General features: G+C 40.0%; 1 protein-coding gene across 2 annotated transcripts; it reads right to left on the bottom strand.

Annotated features, from left to right (window-relative positions):
• Window positions 1–1,213: 1,213 nt before the first annotated feature.
• Window positions 1,214–20,655, bottom strand: LOC125456842 (integral membrane protein 2B-like). Of its 2 annotated transcripts, none has more exons than XM_059650429.1 (6): window positions 20,397–20,655; window positions 15,140–15,274; window positions 8,840–9,049; window positions 8,408–8,518; window positions 4,971–5,115; window positions 1,214–1,774 (listed from the first exon to the last, which is right to left on the bottom strand). In XM_059650429.1, the coding sequence occupies exons 1-6, from the start codon at window positions 20,481–20,483 to the stop codon at window positions 1,686–1,688; spliced, it is 777 nt and encodes a 258-aa protein (XP_059506412.1). In that variant the 5' UTR covers window positions 20,484–20,655; the 3' UTR covers window positions 1,214–1,685. The 2 variants fall into 2 exon arrangements, with proteins under 2 accessions (XP_059506412.1, XP_048396244.1); XM_048540287.2 differs by having other exon boundaries at window positions 4,965–5,115; window positions 20,397–20,650.
• Between the last annotated feature and the right edge of the window lie 62 nt (window positions 20,656–20,717).

Genomic DNA, 20,717 nt, shown 5'->3' on the forward strand with positions numbered 1-20,717 from the left:
CAGTTTCACAATTAATTATTAATTTCAATCCTAGTTTCAAAGTCCCATTGTCCCTCAAACCACCAATTCTCTGCAGTCTCAGATCACCTCCAATTAAATAGTCAGTGTGTTTGCAATCACATTCACTTCTCCCAAGCATTGGTAGCACCTTGCAGGGTCTTGGGGCTGCTTCTCTCAAACTCTTCCTGTCTGTAGACATAAACTACAGAAAGAAATTCTCCCAATGACTCTTTTGGCTAGCCAACGATTCAGTATCAGTTTTTCTATTTACCTCAAGACATGGGAGGGTTAGTAACTAATTTGCTAAATATACTGTTATTTTTCTTTTAATGCTAATGAATGGGAAATGGGGATCAGTTGGTAGGCAAGCATTATGTATTCTAATTGCCTAACAGTTCAGAGCAAACTACATTTAAATTGTCTGGGTCATACCAGCTCAGGTAAGAACAGCAGATTCATTTTCTAAAAGGCATTACTGAACCAGATGGGTTTTTCTGACAATGGTCAAAAATACTTAATCCTAGACTTGTACTGAATTCAAATTCCACGACATGCCATGACAGGATTTGAATTCAGATCCCAAGAAAATTACCTGGGTCTCTGGATCAGTAGGCTGGCAATAATACCACTAAGCTTGTGTAGAGTGCTGGCCAACTAATCACAGAATATTACTACCCACCATTGGAACAATTTCCATCTTATATCCTAGGATGTCCTGCCTTTGGAAAATCTACCTCCAAACAAGCAGCTTGGCGTCTTTCCCAATATTTCTTTTGGGAAATCTTCTTTCACTGATTACAATGTGAAGCTCCCTGGGATGCTTTCCTATATATTGAGATGTTATGCATGAGTGGCACATTGGCTCAGTGGTTAGTGTTGCTGCCTCTCAGCGCAAGGGACCCATCAATCCCTCTGGCATCTGTGTAGAGTTTGCACATTCTCCCGTTGTCAGTGTGCATTTCTGCTAGGTGCTCCAGTTCTCAGTCCAAAAGTATGCAAATTACCTGGATTGGCCATGCCAAATTACCCATTATGTTCAGGGATGTATAGTTTAGGTGGATTAGCCATGGGAAATGCAAGGTTACAGGGAAAGGGTAGGCAGATGGGTCTTGGTAGGATACACTCCAAACTGGACTTAGTGGGCTGAATGGCCTGATTCCACACTGGAGAGATTCTTTGTTTTTTTAAAAAAGTTGTTAAACATTTCAGAGAATAAATTTAAAAGATTTTATTTTGTTACCTTATACCGTATACCATTTATATATACAATCAATATGAGTTTATCGTAATTTATCTTTCCCACACCCACCCCAGTGTATATAGGTTAACACAGCATGTATTTGAAATGGAAAAGAACAAGGTGGGATAGTCTCCAGTTTCTTCCCACCTATGCAAAGAAAGGTGTTAATTGTGATAGATTAAATTCCAGTCTAATACATAGTCTATTAGAATGAGTAAAAATAATCTCAATGGCTAGCCTTTTCTTACAGTCTACTATTGCACCTTTAGAAATCTGCCTGAATCTTACACTTCCAATAGTAGTTAAGCTGAGATGAAAATTGCAGATGTACAAAATAAACCCTGTTTTCATCACTGTTTTTAAAAAGATAAATGCATTGCACACCAGATAAAAGGAAGTGATTTTCTGGGATGAGCTCTGAGCCTGCACTGGTTGTCTTCTGTAATTACTGCTCACAAATAAGTGTTTCTACCGCAACCCGGCTTTCAAAATGGAAAATTGAGAAACATTTCTTTACATCTCGCTTTTGGATACCTAAAGGGAGAAGAAGAAACTTATTAAGTAGGTCATTCCTATAAAATAGGTCAACATTGAATTTAAATTCATAAAAGGCAGTTGGGCATAACTGGTTCCTAGGTAATGAAAAGAATCCACCTGACAATCAAACAGCACCCTTGCCATACACAGTACAAATTGTTATTCCCTCAAATTTGTAATTTGTGCATCTCTCCTGAGGACTAAGACGAACAGTTTTAACGTTGTTTCTATTGTTGAAGGAGACACAAATTGAATAAACTAATTCTAAATCCAGGTACCTCTAATGCAAAGATCAAAGATGAGGAGAAAGGATGGTTATGGGACATGACTGAAGACAAATGGGAGTTGATTGAGGGGTTTTGAATTGGGAGACACATACAGCCAGGCAAAGATGTTATGTAGTAGGGCATAGACTTATACATCTATCTAGTTTCTGGAATTTGTCTAAGTGAATTCATGCAATCAAATCTGAGTATTGGACGCAGGTGATGTAAACATAATTCAGAGCTGTGTGCTTTAATATTTCATTTTCTGTATGGAAAAACTTGGCATGAACTTAATGCCTAATCATTTTCCAAATTGATGAAGAAATGTGAGAAAATGAAGCAAATTTCTACTTAAATCACACTTTACTATTACTGTGGTGGCTGAAGTGTTTTATCTACAATGTTATTTTCTCCAATTTAAATTGACATGGTTCAAACCATGCTCTTCGGTTCCACCAATCTTCACCAGTTAGACTCTATACCCTAGCATTCCACAGCTGGATGTGAGTGCCAAATTTAAAGGTCTGCAAGATTGGTGTCCTGTTTGGCTTTTGAAGAGATTTGAAACCCCCATGGCTGTCTTAAGGATCTACCCCCAAATTCTCCTTCATTCTCAATTTATGTAAAATTATTCCAAACTATTCTCCTGGGCCTGGATAAGTTATAACTTGTCAAAACCTCTTCTGCTCAAATCCTGTTAAGGCCCATTGCTCTTGTAATAGAAACCAAAATTCACAATCCTTAAGGATCCTTTGCAACTCTCAATACACTGCCCAAATTTGAACTTTCTTCTTAAAAGCAATAAAGAACCTTGTCAATCTACTGTCAGATGCCTGCTCTCTACTTTTGAAAGTCTTTAAGCACCCTGGTCCCACACATCTTTGCCTGGCTATCTGCTTCTCCCAATTCAAAGCCACTTAATCTACCCCGGTCGTCTTCAGTTGTGACCTTTAACCATCCTCTCTCCTTGTCTACCTTAATAAAATTGCCAAAACCTGACATTACTGTATAAACAGTAGTTGCTGTATTTTACCACACAGCTCAATCATTCAGAAGATAAAGTCCTATTTGCAATATACTGGCTTAAAGTGTAGCTAAGTTTTCTCCTGTTTGATGCATACATGCTTTTTCACTTTCCACTGAAAATTGTGAATTTGGAGAACCTGATTAAATAGTGCCAATGATGCATCACTGTGCTTTTAAACTACTCTCAGTTCATCTTTAATGAAGAAACTACAGAGTATTATACTTTAAGCAATATTGCTTAAAGTCAGTCAACAGTATTTAAAATTAGTCAATCCAATGTATATTCTCAAAAGCACAAGACAGGACCAGACTACACGTAGATGCACTTTGTTGCATTTTCCAAAATGGAACATATTACTTGCTGCCACTGGCTAAATTTGAAGTCCCTTCTGGTGTATCAAGTGCTCCAGCAGTTTGATGCAGAAAGCATTGGATGATGCATGGGTGTAAGGTAGCTGCAAACACTTTTTGGCCACTCACTTGCCCTTCTTCAAACTCTGACTTTAAGCTGGCAAATATTAAAAATTATTCCAATGAATGAAATTGTTAAGAAAAAAGTCCTTTATATCCTCCAAATATCACCCCCACATCTTTAAATGGCTACATATACTAATTTTCCCTTGCAGCCTTTGGGGCTGTCACTACAAGTGTGAGGTGATGCACTTTGGTAGGAGTAACCACAAGTGTGAGGTGATGCACTATGGTAGGAGTAACCGGAAGGCAAAGTACAGGGCTAATGGTAAGATTCTTAGTAGTGTAAATGAGCAGAGAGATCTCGGTGTCCACGTACACAGATCCTTGAAAGTTGCCACCCAGGTTGACAGGGCTGTTAAGAAGGCATACAGTGTTTTAGCTTTTATTAATAGAGGGATTGAGTTCTGGAACCAAGAGGTTATGGTGAAGCTGTACAAAACTCTGGTGCGGCCGCACTTGGAGTATTGCGTACAGTTCTGGTCACCGCATTACAAGAAGGATGTGGAAGCTTTGGAAAGGGTGCAGAGGAGATTTACTAGGATGTTGCCTGGTATGGAGGGAAGGTCTTACGAGGAAAGGCTGAGGGACTTGAGGCTGTTTTAATTAGAGAGAAGAAGGTTGAGAAGTTACTTAATTGAAACATATAAAATAATCAGAGGGTTAGATAGGGTGGATAGGAAGAGACTTTTTCCTGGGCTGGTGACGGCAAGCACGAGGGGGCATAGCTTTAAACTGAGGGGTGAAAGATATAGGACAGATGTCAGAGGTAGTTTCTTTACACAGAGAGTAGTAAGGGAATGGAACGCTTTGCCTGCACCAGTAGTAGATTTGCCAACTTTAGGTACATTTAAGTCATCATTGGATAAGTATATGGACGTACATGGAATAGTGTAGGTTAGATGGGCTTGAGATCGGTATGACAGGTCGGCACAACATCGAGGGCCGAAGGGCCTGTACTGTGCTGTTATGTTCTATGTCTATGTCTATGTCTACACATTCAAAAAAAATAGAACACACCCATGGTGACACCAATATTTTTGCTGCAGGTTAGTCATAAGAAAAAGACTGTTTGATTTCTCCTCTTCACCCATTTTACCTTCAAACTGTTAGTAACTGCCATACCTCATCCAGAATGACCATTCCACACACAAGCCTAGTTATGGAGGTTACTGTAAATTATTCAGTTGAGAAGGGCATGATAATTACACTTGATTTTGTCCCACTCAACAGTCATTTTATAGGAGGACAACTTTTGAAGGATCTATGCCAATTGCTATTTATCCACCTCCCAGCAATGATGCCAGTTATAAAGTTCACAACTGATAATCAATTAAGACATCAAACACAAGGGAACAAGCTTAGGCCAGTTTTAGAACTGTTAAATCAAGAGTTAAACCAGGATATTCATTTTTAAGAATTACCTTTACCAAGCTCTCTGCGTTGAAGCTTGAAGGTCTCCTTCCCACGACAAAGACGTGCAATAAAGTATCCAAGCTCATCCACATTTTCAATGTAATCAGTAACCACCATCTCTTCATGGATCAAGTAGGATTGGGGCAAGTACGTACCAGCCTGTTTAATTAAGTACAGTTTAAATTGTTAGCAAAACACTTGATTCTCATCACTATCCAGTTACGGTCAGCCAAGTTCAAAGTTGACTGATACTTGCGAGATAGATTTTTTTCTCATCTCCATGGGACACTCCATCAGCAATACCTCTCAATTTGACTCTTTACTGTCCAGCTAGCTTTCATTCAATTTTGCCTTCATTTTTAGTCACTCATTTGCTGGTTTCTAGAGTTTGTCAAATCTTCTCTCATATACTAACAGCATGCTCTCTGGTTGGCTCTTGAACATTTGGCTCTAAGAAATTACATTGAATTGATGGCACTGCGTAATGATGGAAAGCCAGAACATTTGCATGACTGCCAGTGTAAAGATAGTCTTGAAAGGAAAAAATTATGACAGATCTAGACTTGCATACTTTTAACTGGAACTGTCAAATAATTTAGAATAATCAAAATCATTAAGAAAACAGCATTTAAACTAATTAGAATAATCTAAAAGTGATAAAACTTCAGGGAGCTTTGTGTGCATATGTACACAAATCCTAAATTCCATTGGCATGTCCATTTACACAACATAATGGGAAGCAAATGAAGCAGATAAAAATAGCAGACATAAACGTATCCCTCCCTGACTTGCTCAATGCTTCTTACGCTCAGTTAGAACAGAATGCCAGTGGTGTGGTGTGGTGTTGCCTGCCCCAAGAGCCCCTCAGACTCCCTTCAGTCACCGTTGCAGACGTCAGATCAGCCTTCTTGACAGTAATCCAGAGGAAACTGACTGGCCCAGACAGAGTCCCCATCGTGCGTTCATATCCTGTGCAGACCAGCTGGCAGAAGTACGTGCTAACATCTTTAGTCTCTCCTTGCTACAATCATCAAGATGACTAGCATCATCCCAATACTAAAGAAAGTACGTGCATCATACCTCAATAATTACCACCCAGTGGCTCCGATCTCCATTATCAAGTGCTTCAAGGAGTTAGGCACAGCCCACATCAACTCAGTCTGCTTACCAGCAAAACAGATAGCAGACACCATTTTCCTACCCCTACGTGCATCCCTGGAACATCTAGACAATAAGGATATCTACGTCAAGCTCCTTATTGACTACAGCTCTGCCTTCAATGCTATAATCCCAACCATCTCAAAACTCCGAGGCACAGGTATTGGCCTTGACCTTTGCAACTAGATCCTCAGTTTCTTGAACGGCAGACCAGAGTGAAAATAGACACCAGCACCTCCTCCATGATAATCCTCAACACCAGCCATCTGCAAGGATGTGTTTCAGCCCCGACTATTCCCTGTACTCTCACAACTGAGACCAAATTTTGTACAAATGCCATCTACAAGTTCACTGATGACATCACCACTGTAGACCAGATAGCTAACAATGGTGAGTCAGAATACAGGAACGGGAGATTGTGATTGTTATCATTGCACCACAACATCAAACACTTTCTCAAAATCAGCAAAAAGAATTGATCACTGGCTTCAGGAAGAAAGGTGGAGGATAGGCCCACTGTCTACAATCGACAGAGATGAAGTGAAGTGGAGAGGATCGAGAGTGTCAAGTCCCTTGGAGTGACAATAAACAACAATCTGTCCTGGATCTCCCAAGCAGATGGTCAAGGCGGCACGACAACTTCTTCCTCAGGCTGAGGAAATTCAGAATGTCAATAAGGACACTCACCAACTTTTGTAGAATGCTTTCTTTTTATGGTGCATCTATCTGGGGTATAAAACACTTGGTGGAACAACGGCTTTGGCCAAGACAAGAAGAAACTACAGAAAATAGTGTACATAGCCCAGACCATCAAAGACCAATATCTCATCCGTGGACTCCATTTTCACTTCTTGTTGGCAGCACTTCTGCAGCAACGTAAAAGACCTCTCCCAGCCTGGTTATAATCTCTTCCAACCTGTGTCAGGCAAAAGATACAAAAGCTTGGACGTACATACCAACAGGTTTAAGAGCAACTTCTTCTCTGCTGTTGGATTGCTGAATTGATTTGAAATTAGAGATCTAATGTTGATCTTCTGCAGCCATAACTTTTATATGCCTCACTGTCTAAACACCTTATGATTTGTATGACCTTGTATGATTTGCTTGCAAAGCAAAATTTTTCACTGGACCTAGGTATGTGACAATAAATCGAGTGCAAGAGCCTTTATAAAATGAAGAGGAAGATTCCTTAAATTACCTAAACCTAGAGTAGTAATTTCATTTAAAAATCAGAGCGAGCGCATGTCTGGTTCTTCCGCATAAATGAAAAAAATTGCACTGTACATCTAATTCTATTTTAATCCTGAGCAAATTTACACAAATGCAAGCCATTTAGCTGATATTACCATCCAATTATGTCTCATCAAGTAACTTCCTGAGGATACAGAAAGAAACATTCTATGCAAAATGCAAATAACGAAAATGGGCAAATTTCTCCTTTCAAAGTGTGGGCGTCGTCATTATTTGTGGTATCCACCATTGGGTAATAAAAGTTTCATCACTTTCAGTTAATACCAACCTACCAATCTGCATGACTAGAATCCACCCTGCATAGCAGTGCTGTTTTACCACTGGTGATAAACATCAAGTTTCCAGCGGTGGTGAGATGTGTCACCTATTTTCTACTGCCCAGTATGCCTTATCTTCCTTACCAAATAAGGGAAAGCAGGAGTTTAATTGCACAAAAAAAATTTCCTGTACACTAACAAAAATCATGAAAATTAGGAGTATAGCATAAAACCCAATGAAGGTGGAGTAGAGAAGACAAATTCAATAATTGAGAAGAATAATTGGACTGCAAAGTCAACCCAAATATTTGCTCAGTCAAGACACATTAGCTGACTTAAATTGGATATCCGGGCGTTTGGAGTTAAGACAATGAATTAAGAGATATTTTGATACCATTAAATAGGTAAACTGTTACAATACAGGTCCACAACTACAAGTCCCAGTATCTGAAGAAAATTTTGTTAGACCTAACAACAAGATAGCAGGACAATGGAGGCTTCAACTTGCATCCACAATAAGCTTCTGCAGACAATGTAACTTAACAATTTTGTCTTTTCTCATTCTCCTGCAATCTTGAAAATAGATTAACTATAATTAAGAACCAAGTCAAGGCCATTTTAACCAAGGGTTAAATTCAAGAACTAAACAGAGTACTTTACCATCTTCCAGACAGGGATTAGAATACATTTTCTAAATATTACACCTTCAAATGATCTGCATTACGTAGAATTTTGGGTCAATTTCCACTACCGGATTTTCAATTGTAATTTTGAGCATTACATACCTTGACATTAATTAGCAATTCAAACAAATTCCGTGGTGGCATGACAATAGTTGAGTTCAATGGAATCATGTAGCATTTGTCCAAATTGAGATCCAAGTATGCTGTGAGACCCTAGGAAAGAAAATTTGAGAGCTCTAAGCCAGTTTCAATTGGTTTCAATAAGCATGCAAAACACATTAGATTAGGAGTGCAAGTTGATTGAAAAAAAGTCTCATTAAAGTAGATGTGTTTCCCAAAGCAACACAATTATCCTACTTTCTCGTTTTTGGGTATTTTTTACTTTTTTATGCATGTACGTAATCTATACAGACACTGAATTCAATTTTGATTTTTTGTAAAGTATATCATAAAGCAAATTTATAAAAAGCTCATTAAACAAACTAAAATGCAACTCGCTATGAAAAGCACATCTGTATGACAGTTAATACAGACCCTGTGGAAATCATGAACAATATCTGCTGGATCGCCATCAGCAAATTCAGGGACAAGAACATTGATCAATTCAACTCCATCATCCTCGAGGATCCGGATGTTTTCTTTAATCGATTGGTAAGGAGCCAATTGTGGATCAACGTCAACATCTGGGACATGATAATCTTTAGGATCACTGTACTTTAAGCCACAAAAGAAGACTTCACCTTCCTGGGGGAAAAAATCATGGGAAATGTTTACTTTTCATAGGGTTAAAACTAAATTTGAGGAGAGTTTGATTTTTTTTAAACCAGAGAAAGATGACATAGGCCAGGAAAAGAATAAAGTCAACTTTCAACTTAATTCAAAAGAACCTGCAGACCATCTCAGATTATTACAGCAGCATTAGAAATAAATAACTTTGGTAAGGGTACACAGTTCTTACTTTAGAAGTTAGTGTTGTCAAAAGTGTACTGATTAAAAAGGAGGAGATGCCTGCAGAGTCGAAATAGAAACAACCTGCATTTGGAATTCACATAGGAGCTGACACAAGATCAAGCTAAAATGCAAGTAAATCAGATTTCCAACTGCTCACCTCAAGTCCCAACTGATATGGGCCACATCATTGGAAACCGTAACATCAAATGAAGCAATATTGTACAAATCAGGTTTTTACCATTATAAAGTAAAAATAGTACTTAAAACCTATCGAACTTGAAACCTTAAGTTATCATGCTTTACAATGCTAAATTCCTATACTGGTAAATGAAATGTGTTTTGATATTTATTTCAGAAGGAAGGAAAGAAATATCATGAACTTGCTTTCCTTCCCCCCCAAGTTCCACTCTGGCAGAGGGCTACAAGTTAAGGAAACAGAATGAGTAACATTGAGTTGCTCAAGAGGCTGGTCACACCTAGAAGAGTCAGGGCATGGAGGTCACTGCAAAATGGCAATCATTTGAGTCATGTGACTCCACATCAAATCCAAGGTAAAAGTGTTTAAATTTAGAACTCCCCAGTTGCTAATGATGAAAACAGGGCCTATTAAATGATTGTTTAAAGAGAACAACTTAAACACAGCTTACCACTTATGTTTGGCAATTTTTAAAGACAGTTATCCTTTTAACTAAAAAAAGTGGTCCCAAGGCACAGATGCATTGCACACCATTTTTAGCGCTCACCACTCAATACTTTAACTACTGCAACCTACTTTTTGTGATGAACCAAAAACTGGAAGAGACACAGGCTGGATCATTTGTTTCAAACACAAGAAGTCTTTTGTGCTACACATTTCTATGATTTACCATCTTCCAACCTGCAATTTAGGCAAAATTAGGCTAGCACTATGGATTGATTCATTTAAATATTAACATGGAAAGTGTAGATCATTAAGTTATTTAGAAAACAATTGGACAGATAAAGGCTTTGGTTCATATCTGTGGTCACCATGTCCTTAAAGACCTTGTCACAGTACTAGCTTGACCACCTCAAGACTTTTACATCTGCTCCCACAATACACAGTTAATCAAGGATTAAGGGGAACAGGCTGGAAAATGAAGTTCAGAATTATCAGAACAGTTATGATTTCACTGAATGGCAGAGCAGAATCAATGGACTATGGCGGCCTACTTCTGATCCTCTACCTGCCAGAAAGAATTATTCCTCCGGACTGCACCAGCTCTATGCTAGTTAGAATCATAGAATACAGAACAGGCTCTGTGGCCCATCAAGTCTGAACCACAAAATACATTACTACCTGTACTAGTCCCACTGCCTTGAATGTTATCACATTTTAAGCACTCACCCTAGTACCTTTGAAAGGTTGCGAAGTTACAGCCTCAACTACCCTCCCACGCAATTCATTCCAGACCCCACCAACCTCTGGGTGAAAAATAAGTCTTCCTCAAATATCTTCAATGTCTGCCTTTCACAAAAAAAATTTCCTTGTTCTTGACCCTTCAACTAAACGTAACAGTTGCTTTCTATTCACCTTTTCCATGCCCCTCAAACAGATCCCTCCTCAACCTTCAATGCTCTGAAGAAAACAAAGTAAGCTTATCCAGTCTCTCTCAATAGCTGAAGTGTTCCATCTGAGACAACATCCTAGTAAATCTCTGCACCCGCTCCAGTGCAATCACATCCTTCCTTTGGCATGGTGACCAGATCGGCACACACTACACTGCTCCAACTGTAGCCTAACCAAAGTTCTGTACAGCTCCAACTTCATGTTTCTTCTCTTATAATCTATGCCTAACTGAGACAGGCTTGTGTCCTTAATTACCTAATCAACCTGTCCAATTACTTTCAGGGATCAGTGGACAAGCACCATAAGATCCCTCCGAACTTGGTGTCCGACTGTTCACTGAGGTCTTCCTTGTCTTTTTGCTTCTTTCAAGTGCATCATCTTACATTTATCAGGGTTAAAGGCCATCTGCCAGTCATCTGCCCAAATTCTGGTATATACTCTAGTAACCAAAAGCCCTCACCCTCATTGTCAACCACCCCACCGGTGTCACCTGCAAACATAACATTCTCCCCACATTCTCATCTACATCATTTATGAATATCAGACAGTTCAGGACCTACACATTCTGCAGAATGCCACTGCACACCAGACTCCAGTCACACAAACAGCCTTTTATCACCATCCACTGGATCCAAAATTGTCTCCTGCCTCTAAGCTAATCAGCCATCTAATACAGGATCCCATGAGGTTTTAAACCTTCTTTATCAGTATCCCATATGGGACTTTCACAAAGGCCTCACTAAAATCCATATCATGCTTTCATCTACACCCTCAAAAAAATTCAAACTCATGAAAAGTGTGACCACCCTTGACAAAGCCATGCTGACTACTTTGATCAAATCATGCCTCACGAAATGGAGATTCAGAATATTTTCTAATGGTTTCCCTACCACTGATGTGGGAAACAATGGACCATCACCCTTCTTGTAAAGTGGAACCATATTAGCGGTCCTTCAGTACTTCTCCTTTGGCCAAAGAGGTCTTTTAAAAAAAAAAACAACTTTGGAACATGGCCCTCTTATTTCCGCTGTCATCTCTCAGAGCAGCCTGGGATGTAACTCATCAAGACCAGGGGATTCTATCTAATTTGAAACCCACCAAAACTTCCAACATCCTGGCTTCTTATATCAACCAGTACAAGGACACAGTCCACCTTTCCAAATCTGTACTTAGATCCTTCACCTTCCAAGTAAAGATATATGCAAAGCACTCATTTATTAATCTACCAATGTCCTTTGGCTTCATGCAGATTTCCTCTTTGGTCCTTACTGAGCCCCACTCTTTCCCTGATATATCCTACAAATATCTTGGGAATCTTCCTAATCTTGCTTGACATTTTGTTTTTCTCTCCACACCAGCACCCCCCCAAACTCTGTTCTTCCAAATACTTTCAGGTGATATGCTAAATGAACTCTGTACATTCCGCTAGGTCCTACATTGTTTTACCCCTTTAGTATCTGTTGTTATATTTGTCTCTTCTTCAGGACTGACTGTTCCTAAACAGACTATTCTCTGGGCTTGTTGCTCCTACACTTCACTCTAAAGGGAATATGTTGGGCCTGTACTTTTCCCAGAACCTTACACTCTCCCACTGTTCTGCTCTAGATTTATCCTTAAGTAGCTGTTCCCAGTCTAATGTGGCCAGGTTTTAATAAAATCTGCCTTACCCCAATACAAAAAACGTTTTTCTACAGAACATTTCTCCCTTTCCACAACAAACTTCAAACATAGAGTGTTGTGGTCACTACCACTAAAATGCTCCCCCATCACGACCTCAAACACCTGTCCAGCTTCATTCCCTAGAATTAGGTCCAGCTGTGCAATGTCCCATGTGGGACCATCTATATGCTGATATGAAAAGCTCTCCTTTACATTTCAAGAAATCTGCCCCATTAAACCCTTCAGTTAGCTGAAATCCCTAATATAGTTACCCTTTTATTTTTACACAGCTTAGTGAGATGATTGATGAAGGCATAAGCCCAGAGGGGCTTTCAGTTTTATTCCTAAGATCTATCCATAAAGCCTCATTTAACATCTCTTCCAAGTTATAATCCCTCCTTACTGTAATAACTGACTCCTTAACCAGATGTGAGACCATCTCCATTTCAGCACACTCACTGTCCCACATTCTTACACCCCCAGGATGTTAAATTGCTGTCTTGTCGACCTGTCAACCACATCTCTAATGACAACATTGCAATTCATGCGGTCATGTTGGAGAGGTGATCATCTCGTGATATTAATCACTAGACTTAATCCAATGACCCATGTAATGGTCTGAGCGCTCTGGTTTGAATCCAGTCATGGCAGATGGTGGTATTTGGATTCGATAAAAATCTGGAATTAGGAGTCCAAATGATTACTATGAATCTGTTGATGATTGTCAGAAAATGCCATCTCATTCACCAATGTCCTTTGAGGGAAGAAAGTGCCATACTTACCTGGTCTGACCTACGTCTGACTCCAGACCCACAGCAATGTGGATGACTTTTTGATGTCCTCTGGGCAAAAACTTGCTGGACTGGCCAGCAACACCCTCATCCTATGAATGAATAAAAACCCCACACCCTTAACTTATCTGCATTATCTCTGATACTCCTAGCATTAGAGGCCATTCTGCATCGCATTACTCCCTTGAGACACAACAGCATCCAATTAACACTTACACCTCCTCCACACCCTTGATAATCATTTGCATTCAAATACTGTCTGTAACTAATTCTCTTTTGAATGTCATTATTGGTGAATATAAACTTGCCGCAATCTTCTTTAAAGAAGATCCTCAGCCTCTCCAGTCTCAGAGTTGAACTGTCACAATCATTGTAACCTTCTTATAAATCCTTTAGGCACCTTATCCCAAGATTGATATTGTTCCTGAAATATGTGCCTAGAGTTGGGTGATAGCCGGTTACACCACAGAAAGATGGAGAAAGGTACATTAAAGTTAAAAAACTTTTACCTGATTTTCACACAAATTCGATGTCTCGTGGAAAATAAATTGTTTTATTTTACTGTCATAAAAAAGGCTAAAAACTGCTGAGGCTAAAGATGTAAAACAAAAATCTGAAACTGCTGGAGAAACTAAGGTCTGGCAGCACGTGGGCGGAGAGCAGAATTAACTACAGGTCAGCTTTCTGAAGAAGGGTTTCTGAACTTGTGATGTTAAGTGTGCTTCATCTCCACAGATGCTGCCAGACCTGCTGTGCATCTCTGAAACAAAAAGAAATTTCTAGTCTTCCAAAAATGTGTGTATACATTTAGTGTTCTTAGCACCTCTTTAATTTTGTATCATTAAGTTGTTCCTGTATCAACCAAAGTAATCTTTGCATTGTTAGTTCAGTTTTATTCCTGCGATGGTGGCATTATAGCATATGCCATGTCCATCCCTAACTGCCCTTGTACAGAGCAGTTGTCAGGCTTGATCGTAAATCAGTTAAGAATCTGTAGTTATGGTGTGGCCTAGTAGGTTGCCTCCGAGTTTTTACACAGCAGAGATACAGCCAAGAGACTAAGACAGAGACACCGAGTGGCTGGGTGGGGGTGGTTTGATATGGCAGTGACATGACATATTCCACTTCAAATGGACTTTGGTAGAAATCAGGATGTAAATCGATCCAAGCGTACTAAACCCAGCTTCTCCTGTTTCATATACATGACCAGACTCCGGTGATTTATTTCCAACAGCTATCTTATAAAAAGATGAAAAAGACTTGAGGTTGTAAGTCTTTTGCCCAGAATTGAAGACCACACTCCAGATGTTAACAAACTAGCATTTTATTGGCGTACAGCATAGTGTACTGTTTGTTTTGAACGCCATGCCTCTACTTACGAAGTTTAGGAGCCCACATTTTTTAAAACTCGGAACTATTGTGCCACCTTCAACAAAAGTGCATGACGTTGCACTTTTCTGCATTGAATTTGATTTGACATCTGTCCACTCCACTTGATAATTTCATCAAGAAGTTTGCGATGATACGGTTTTAACTTCAACCTTTCATCGCCACCAGAAATGCGTATATAAGAATTTACATTTTAAGTTACAATACAAAGATGGAATTTAGTATACAATACTGCATAGCAGGAAAATCTTTTAAATAATGCAGTGTAGTGCATGTTTTGGCTGTTTATTCATACAGAAAATATTCAACTTTACTGGATAAGATAACAAAATGTATTTAAATATGACTAATACCTGGACCTGGTCATCACTGCATCTTTGAAAACCTTTATTTCAGCTCACATTTAAAATACATGATACCAGTTAAACAAGCAAGTTCTATTTGGCATGCCCCTACCTGCAAGATAAAATATCTGTAGAGATATGCACCACCAACCACTACACCAGACAGCAAGAGAGCTAGTCCAAGGCACATGCACCAGCACCAGACACGAGACTGGCGTCGAAATGGAACAACATCTTCCTCTGGATCCTGCATTTTAAAAACAGGCTGGTTCAGTATGGCAAAGTGTTCATGACATTGTAAATCTGCAGAACTCTACACTTTAGAGAACTTTGTATCGGACTCAAAATATCAGTTGCATCTGACTGAATGAATATGACTAGCTTTTACCAATAATGTGTTGATTGTGATTAATTTACAGTTAACTATTAACATCACAAACCAGAGATCTGCGCACTTAAGTTACATTAAATATTCAACGACAACACTGCACTGAGTTCAAAAAGGTGTCCGATTCAATGTTACTGATTTATTCACTACTCCCAAGTACAAAACCAGAGTTCAAATTGTCTGGAGACTAAACACCAAACAAAATCAAGTTTGATTTTCAAAATCAGGATGCAATTCAATTCGTTATATTTGTAATTAACTGGGACGGTTACCCCAACAGATCAATTTCTCTACAGAATATCTAAATTAAGGAACAAGCAAAGTCAAAATGAGAACACAGGAAAATCATCAAATAAATTAGCTGACAGTCTGGGATTAAAAGATTCTGTTGCTTTAAATAAACTGGAGTGATGAAATGAATTCATATTGGAACAAGGGAGCTAAAGTGAGTGAGCACCCAGAACAGGGATGTATGGCTGGAATTGGTTAAGAGGCCAACGGGGGTGTGGCTGTGCAAAAATTTAAGGAGGCAGGAATTAACTTTAGTAGTACAGAACTATTGACGATCATGGAATAAGTAAGGAGCAGGCTAAGTAGGCTGGAAAACAGGTTTGAGGAATGGAAAACCAATATAGAACCTGTAAGTTGGAAAAAGATTCAGCAGGATTTTGGTTCCAGTCAGGCAAATTTGCCTGGAATGAGCTTGCCAATTTTGCAAAGACAGAAATAAGCATCATTTAATTTTACAGGCCGGTTTCCTTGGTTTAAACTTCGACTGGAAAGCCAATGTACTAATTTTAAAAAAAATCAACTTGCATCATTCAGTTGTAATGATAACATGTATATGATGCCTTGAAACATCCAAGATGCATAATGAAACTGAATGAACCATGTCACATAACGGAAATATAAACAGATGGATTAAAAATTTGGTCAAAGTAGTTTTTGAAGCACTATAGGAAAGATATTGTTAAATGTGAAAGGGTTCAGAGAAGATTTACAAGGATGTTGATAGGACGACAAAGATTGAGCTACAGGGAGAGGCTGAAAGGGCTGGGGTTTTTCCCCCCTGGAAGGTCAGAGGCTGAGGGGTGACCTTATAAGGGTTTTTGAAATCATGAGGGCACAGAGGGTGAAAATCTCTCTTTTCAAAAGAAAAATCAAAGAATCTCAACAGTGTGGAAGCAGGTCATCAGCCCATCAAACTCACACCAACCCTTTGAAGAGTGTATCATTCAGAATCAACCCCCTACCCTATCCTTATAGCCATGCATTTTCCATGGCTAATCCACCCAACCTACACATCGTTGGACTGTGGGAGGAAACCTACACAGACATGGAGAATGTGCAAACTCCACACAGTCAGGGGGTGGAATCAAATCCATGTCCCTGGCACCATGAGGCAGCAGTGCTAACCAGTGAGCCACTGTGACACCTGTAGCCAAGGTCATTTTGCTTTGGTAGGACAGTACAAAAGAGGGCATGGGTTTAACAATTCTACAACTATCTTAAAAGATGAAAAGCAAGATAGAAACATGAAGATACGTAGGGACGATATTCGAAAGCTTGGGGCCTCAGCAATTAAGGGTACTGCCATCAACTGCAAATGGGAAATGCTCAAGAGGTTAAGAATAAAGAGTGAAGATCTTTCAGATCTCAGGGCTGGAATTAAGTAGACACAGGACAGGGCAAGGTCTCAGCATAGTTTGAAAGCAAGAAAAGGGAGAATTTTAGAAGATGCATTAATTGTGAGTCAACTGAGTTAGTGCAGTTTGATGGCAAGGACATTTGGTGGGTATTATGATAAGCAGTGCATCTCAAGTTCACACAGGTAAAACTGAGGAGGGTGAATAGAAATTTACAAACGCTAGAACAGTCAGATCTGGAAGTCTCAGAAATAACTGAAGGTGAACTAGAGATAGGCAACATTAGAGATAGAGATAACAAGGTGTGGAGCTGCATGAACACAGCAGGTGAAGCAGCATCTTAGGATCAGGGAAGTGACATTGGGCAACATTAGATCATGTGACTGAAAGCTAACCCCAGAGTCAAATATGACAAAGGTTGTTTATACTCTGGCTGAGGGTTAGTGCTGAAAGAGAGAAAGTGATGGATTTTGCAGCCAGGGAGCAGAGTTTGAGGTGGAGATAAGATTATGGCTTCAGATTTTCAAATTCTTAGGAATTTTCTGTTCATCCAATGCTGGATGTCAAATACCATACAGCAGTCTGAATTCAGGGAGAACAGGCAGAAGGGTCAAGAGAGGTAATAGTTCCAAACGTTGTCAATGGATAGTTTATGAAATCCACCTTAAACATTCTGCTCAATTGAAAATGTTCTCAATTTTCAAGTTTTTTCAATTCCTCACATCAAAAAGCATTCTAGGCAGTCTGGGCTGTATACTCCAATATCCTTCCAGAACATGGAAACTAAAATTGTACAATACGTGCAACTGTTATCTCAGGTTCAGAATCAGAAATCTCTGCAGCACAGCCTGGCTACACATCAGTCTTGAGGTTGTTTATGTAAACCAAAAGTTTACAGCTGGAATTCACATATGCACACAGGAGTTGCTGATTAAGTTGTGTTTCATGCCCAATTAATAGCATTCAGCAGAAGCACTACCCTAATATCATTCATTAGCATGACAGGAGTTGGAAATGAAGCCTAACAATTATAACACGACAAACTGCCATGGCATTACCAATGAGCCTGAGATCACATCAGTGTCAGAGATGTTTTTGGCTAATTGTCGATAGCATGCTTCAAGTTATTGGACAAACAAAACACAGCATAATGTACATCAGCTAAAGGGACTAGATGTGTCACCAACATGGTGCAGGTCAGTGAGTGCGAGTATTTTAGAGTACCACCAACCACCTATCCTTGTTGATGCCATTGTCTCTGGTCCTTCAACTTTAAACTTATTATGCCTATTTTAAACTTTAACCACCTCTACCAAATTCTCCACATTACAGTAATGTGCTGTCGCCCCACAAAGCTCCAAGATATTTAAAAAGTGAATTTATGAGAATCCCCAAATTTAATTTCTTCCATTTTGTGGCTATACCAAGGTCCTAAGCATTCTGTCTTCCAAACTCTCCTTACCTCCACTGTCCTTTAATATTTTTCTTAAAGCCTTCTGTACCAAGCTTTCAGAACTCATCATCAACTGGTGTTCCATAGTAGTCTAATGTAGGGTCTCAAGTTGTATGCTAAGGGAACCACTCCAATCTATACAGCAAACCTCTTCGACCACATCAGCTAGAAGGACACCTAGATCTCACATTCTTGGTTCCTGCCACAAAGCTTCCACCTTTCCTCAAATCAAAAGAAAACCATTTTATAAAATTTGTTTTATTCAAAATAAAAAATCATTTGACAAACCTTTAATCACTACTGTGTTCCAAATACAGACAAGACCATTTTAGTTTTGAAAACTACATTTTTAAGACGTGGTTTAAATTTTGAAAAGGCAGTCTATTAAAACCAAGTTATTAGATAGGCGTGAATTCCTGGATTTGGTCAGCAGGGAGAAGAGGGTGAAGAAAGAGTTCTACTGTGTTGCTGGATTGGTGGCAAGGCATTCATGCCTTGGATTACAATGGCTTCTCTAAATATCTTGAGAAGACAGGCCATAAGCACTTTGCAAGAATATTTCATATTAAATTGAAAGCCAGTAAAAACAAAAACAGTCAGGGCGTAGGAGGAGCAGTTTAAATTATTCTTGCAATTAAAATGTTTGTAGACATCAAGACAATAAGACATCAAGTATTCACTTCTTCCTCAAATAACAGTTTACAGGTGTTTGGGAACAGGCCATGTGCACTACCATTGCCCAGGTTATGGAAATGGGTCCATAGAGTTTAGCAAGGTTCTTTTGTCCTAACATTGCCTCTATAGGCAAAGTGTCTTTATGTGCCTCCTGCATTTTGAAAAATTAAAATTGCCAGATCTACCAAGTTGGTAATGAAACTGGCAGAGTCCTTGCAGAAACAGGAGATTAGGAAATCTGAATGCCAAGCTAGCAAACTAAGCAGAATCTTTTGCGAGCAAGAGTCCAAAGTAGCTTGGTTCCAAATTAGAACAGAACTTCGGGTCCCGTCATGTAGCTACGAAAGTTGAAAGTGCAACCAGAACAGGCGGAAAAGTCGAGTGGGGAATTTTGGTTCGAAGTGCAAGTACTTACTAGTTAGTTAACAGAACTTTCGCTTTTTTTTGTCAAGTTCGAATTTTCTGCCACCTAAAAGATCTAATGCATGGTCTTCTCTATGCTAAACCATTTCAAAAGTTGACTTTTTTAAAAAAAAAATCCAGTTCATCAGAAATTGTAACAATTGATAATCTCTCCCGTTGTTTTCCCCGAACCCGACGTACTTCAACAATGTGACAGAAGATTTGTGCAGACACCCTGATATTGAATCTGAAAGTTGTAAGAGCGTGCACCAATAGGATTTTTTTAAAAAGTGACTTTTTTTCCCTGTACCACCCCACCTAGTGAGGGAACATTCACCAGTCCCTGATCGGATTTCCCCAAATCCAAAAGCAGAAGTGGGGTTGGCCCATATGCAGGGTATTGGGCGATCGCCAAGCGTGCGTGGACTTTTCCCAACGACGCCGATGCCTCCTCCGCGGGGGGGGGGGGGGGAGGGAAAGAGACAGACAGTCAGGACGAAGAGGATGGGCCCCAGCCACACCGTCAGCCATTTTACAGCGAACGGTCGAAGTCGACTCCTTCCCACATCCGAGGACAGGGACTATGACCCGGGCTCAATATCCAGGGACAGCTGATGCACGGAAGGGCAAAGAGATCAGGCCACCAAAGGCCGCATTCCGGGTCACAAACTGGAAATCGAAAGCCCAGTCCCTGGTTCCAAAAACACTGTCCAGACTTTGTCCAAGGTCCGGCAATAAACTGAAAAACCACGGACAGTTCATCCCCCTCCTTTCCCCAAACAGCCCCCGCCCCCGGTAAACGTACCTTCTCGTGGATGACGAGCGCCTCGTTGTTCTCCTCTTTTTTAGGCTCCTTCTGGCTCAGCGAAGAGTTAAAGGACACTTTCACCATGGTGGCAGTACGAGATGGCAGCGCAAACCCAACAAAAACACAACTCTCGGCTCGGCGCACTCCGGACTAAAACCCACCCCGCTTCACTTCCAGCTGGACCTCGGAATCATCCGCATGACGCAGCTCACAAACATAAATATCCGACCGCGTTCAGCAAGAAGATCCCAGGGAACGCTGCCCCGCCCCCATGTGTCGTGTGTGTGTGGGGGAGGAGGGACCTATGAGCCCCGCCCC

This window comes from Stegostoma tigrinum, chromosome 12 (genome assembly GCF_030684315.1).
Source record: "Stegostoma tigrinum isolate sSteTig4 chromosome 12, sSteTig4.hap1, whole genome shotgun sequence".
Lineage (NCBI taxonomy): Eukaryota > Metazoa > Chordata > Chondrichthyes > Orectolobiformes > Stegostomatidae > Stegostoma > Stegostoma tigrinum.

Excerpts from the sequence above, each read along its gene's own strand:
- LOC125456842 (XM_048540287.2), bottom strand. The coding sequence starts at position 20,483 with ATGGTGAAAGTGTCCTTTAACTCTTCGCTGAGCCAGAAGGAGCCTAAA. Across the intron at positions 9,050-15,139 it reads ACAGATATTTTATCTTGCAG|GAAGGTGAAGTCTTCTTTTG; the intron begins GTAGGGGCATGC and ends TTTTTCCCCCAG. Across the intron at positions 5,116-8,407 it reads AATTGCTAATTAATGTCAAG|GCTGGTACGTACTTGCCCCA; the intron begins GTATGTAATGCT and ends TTAATTAAACAG.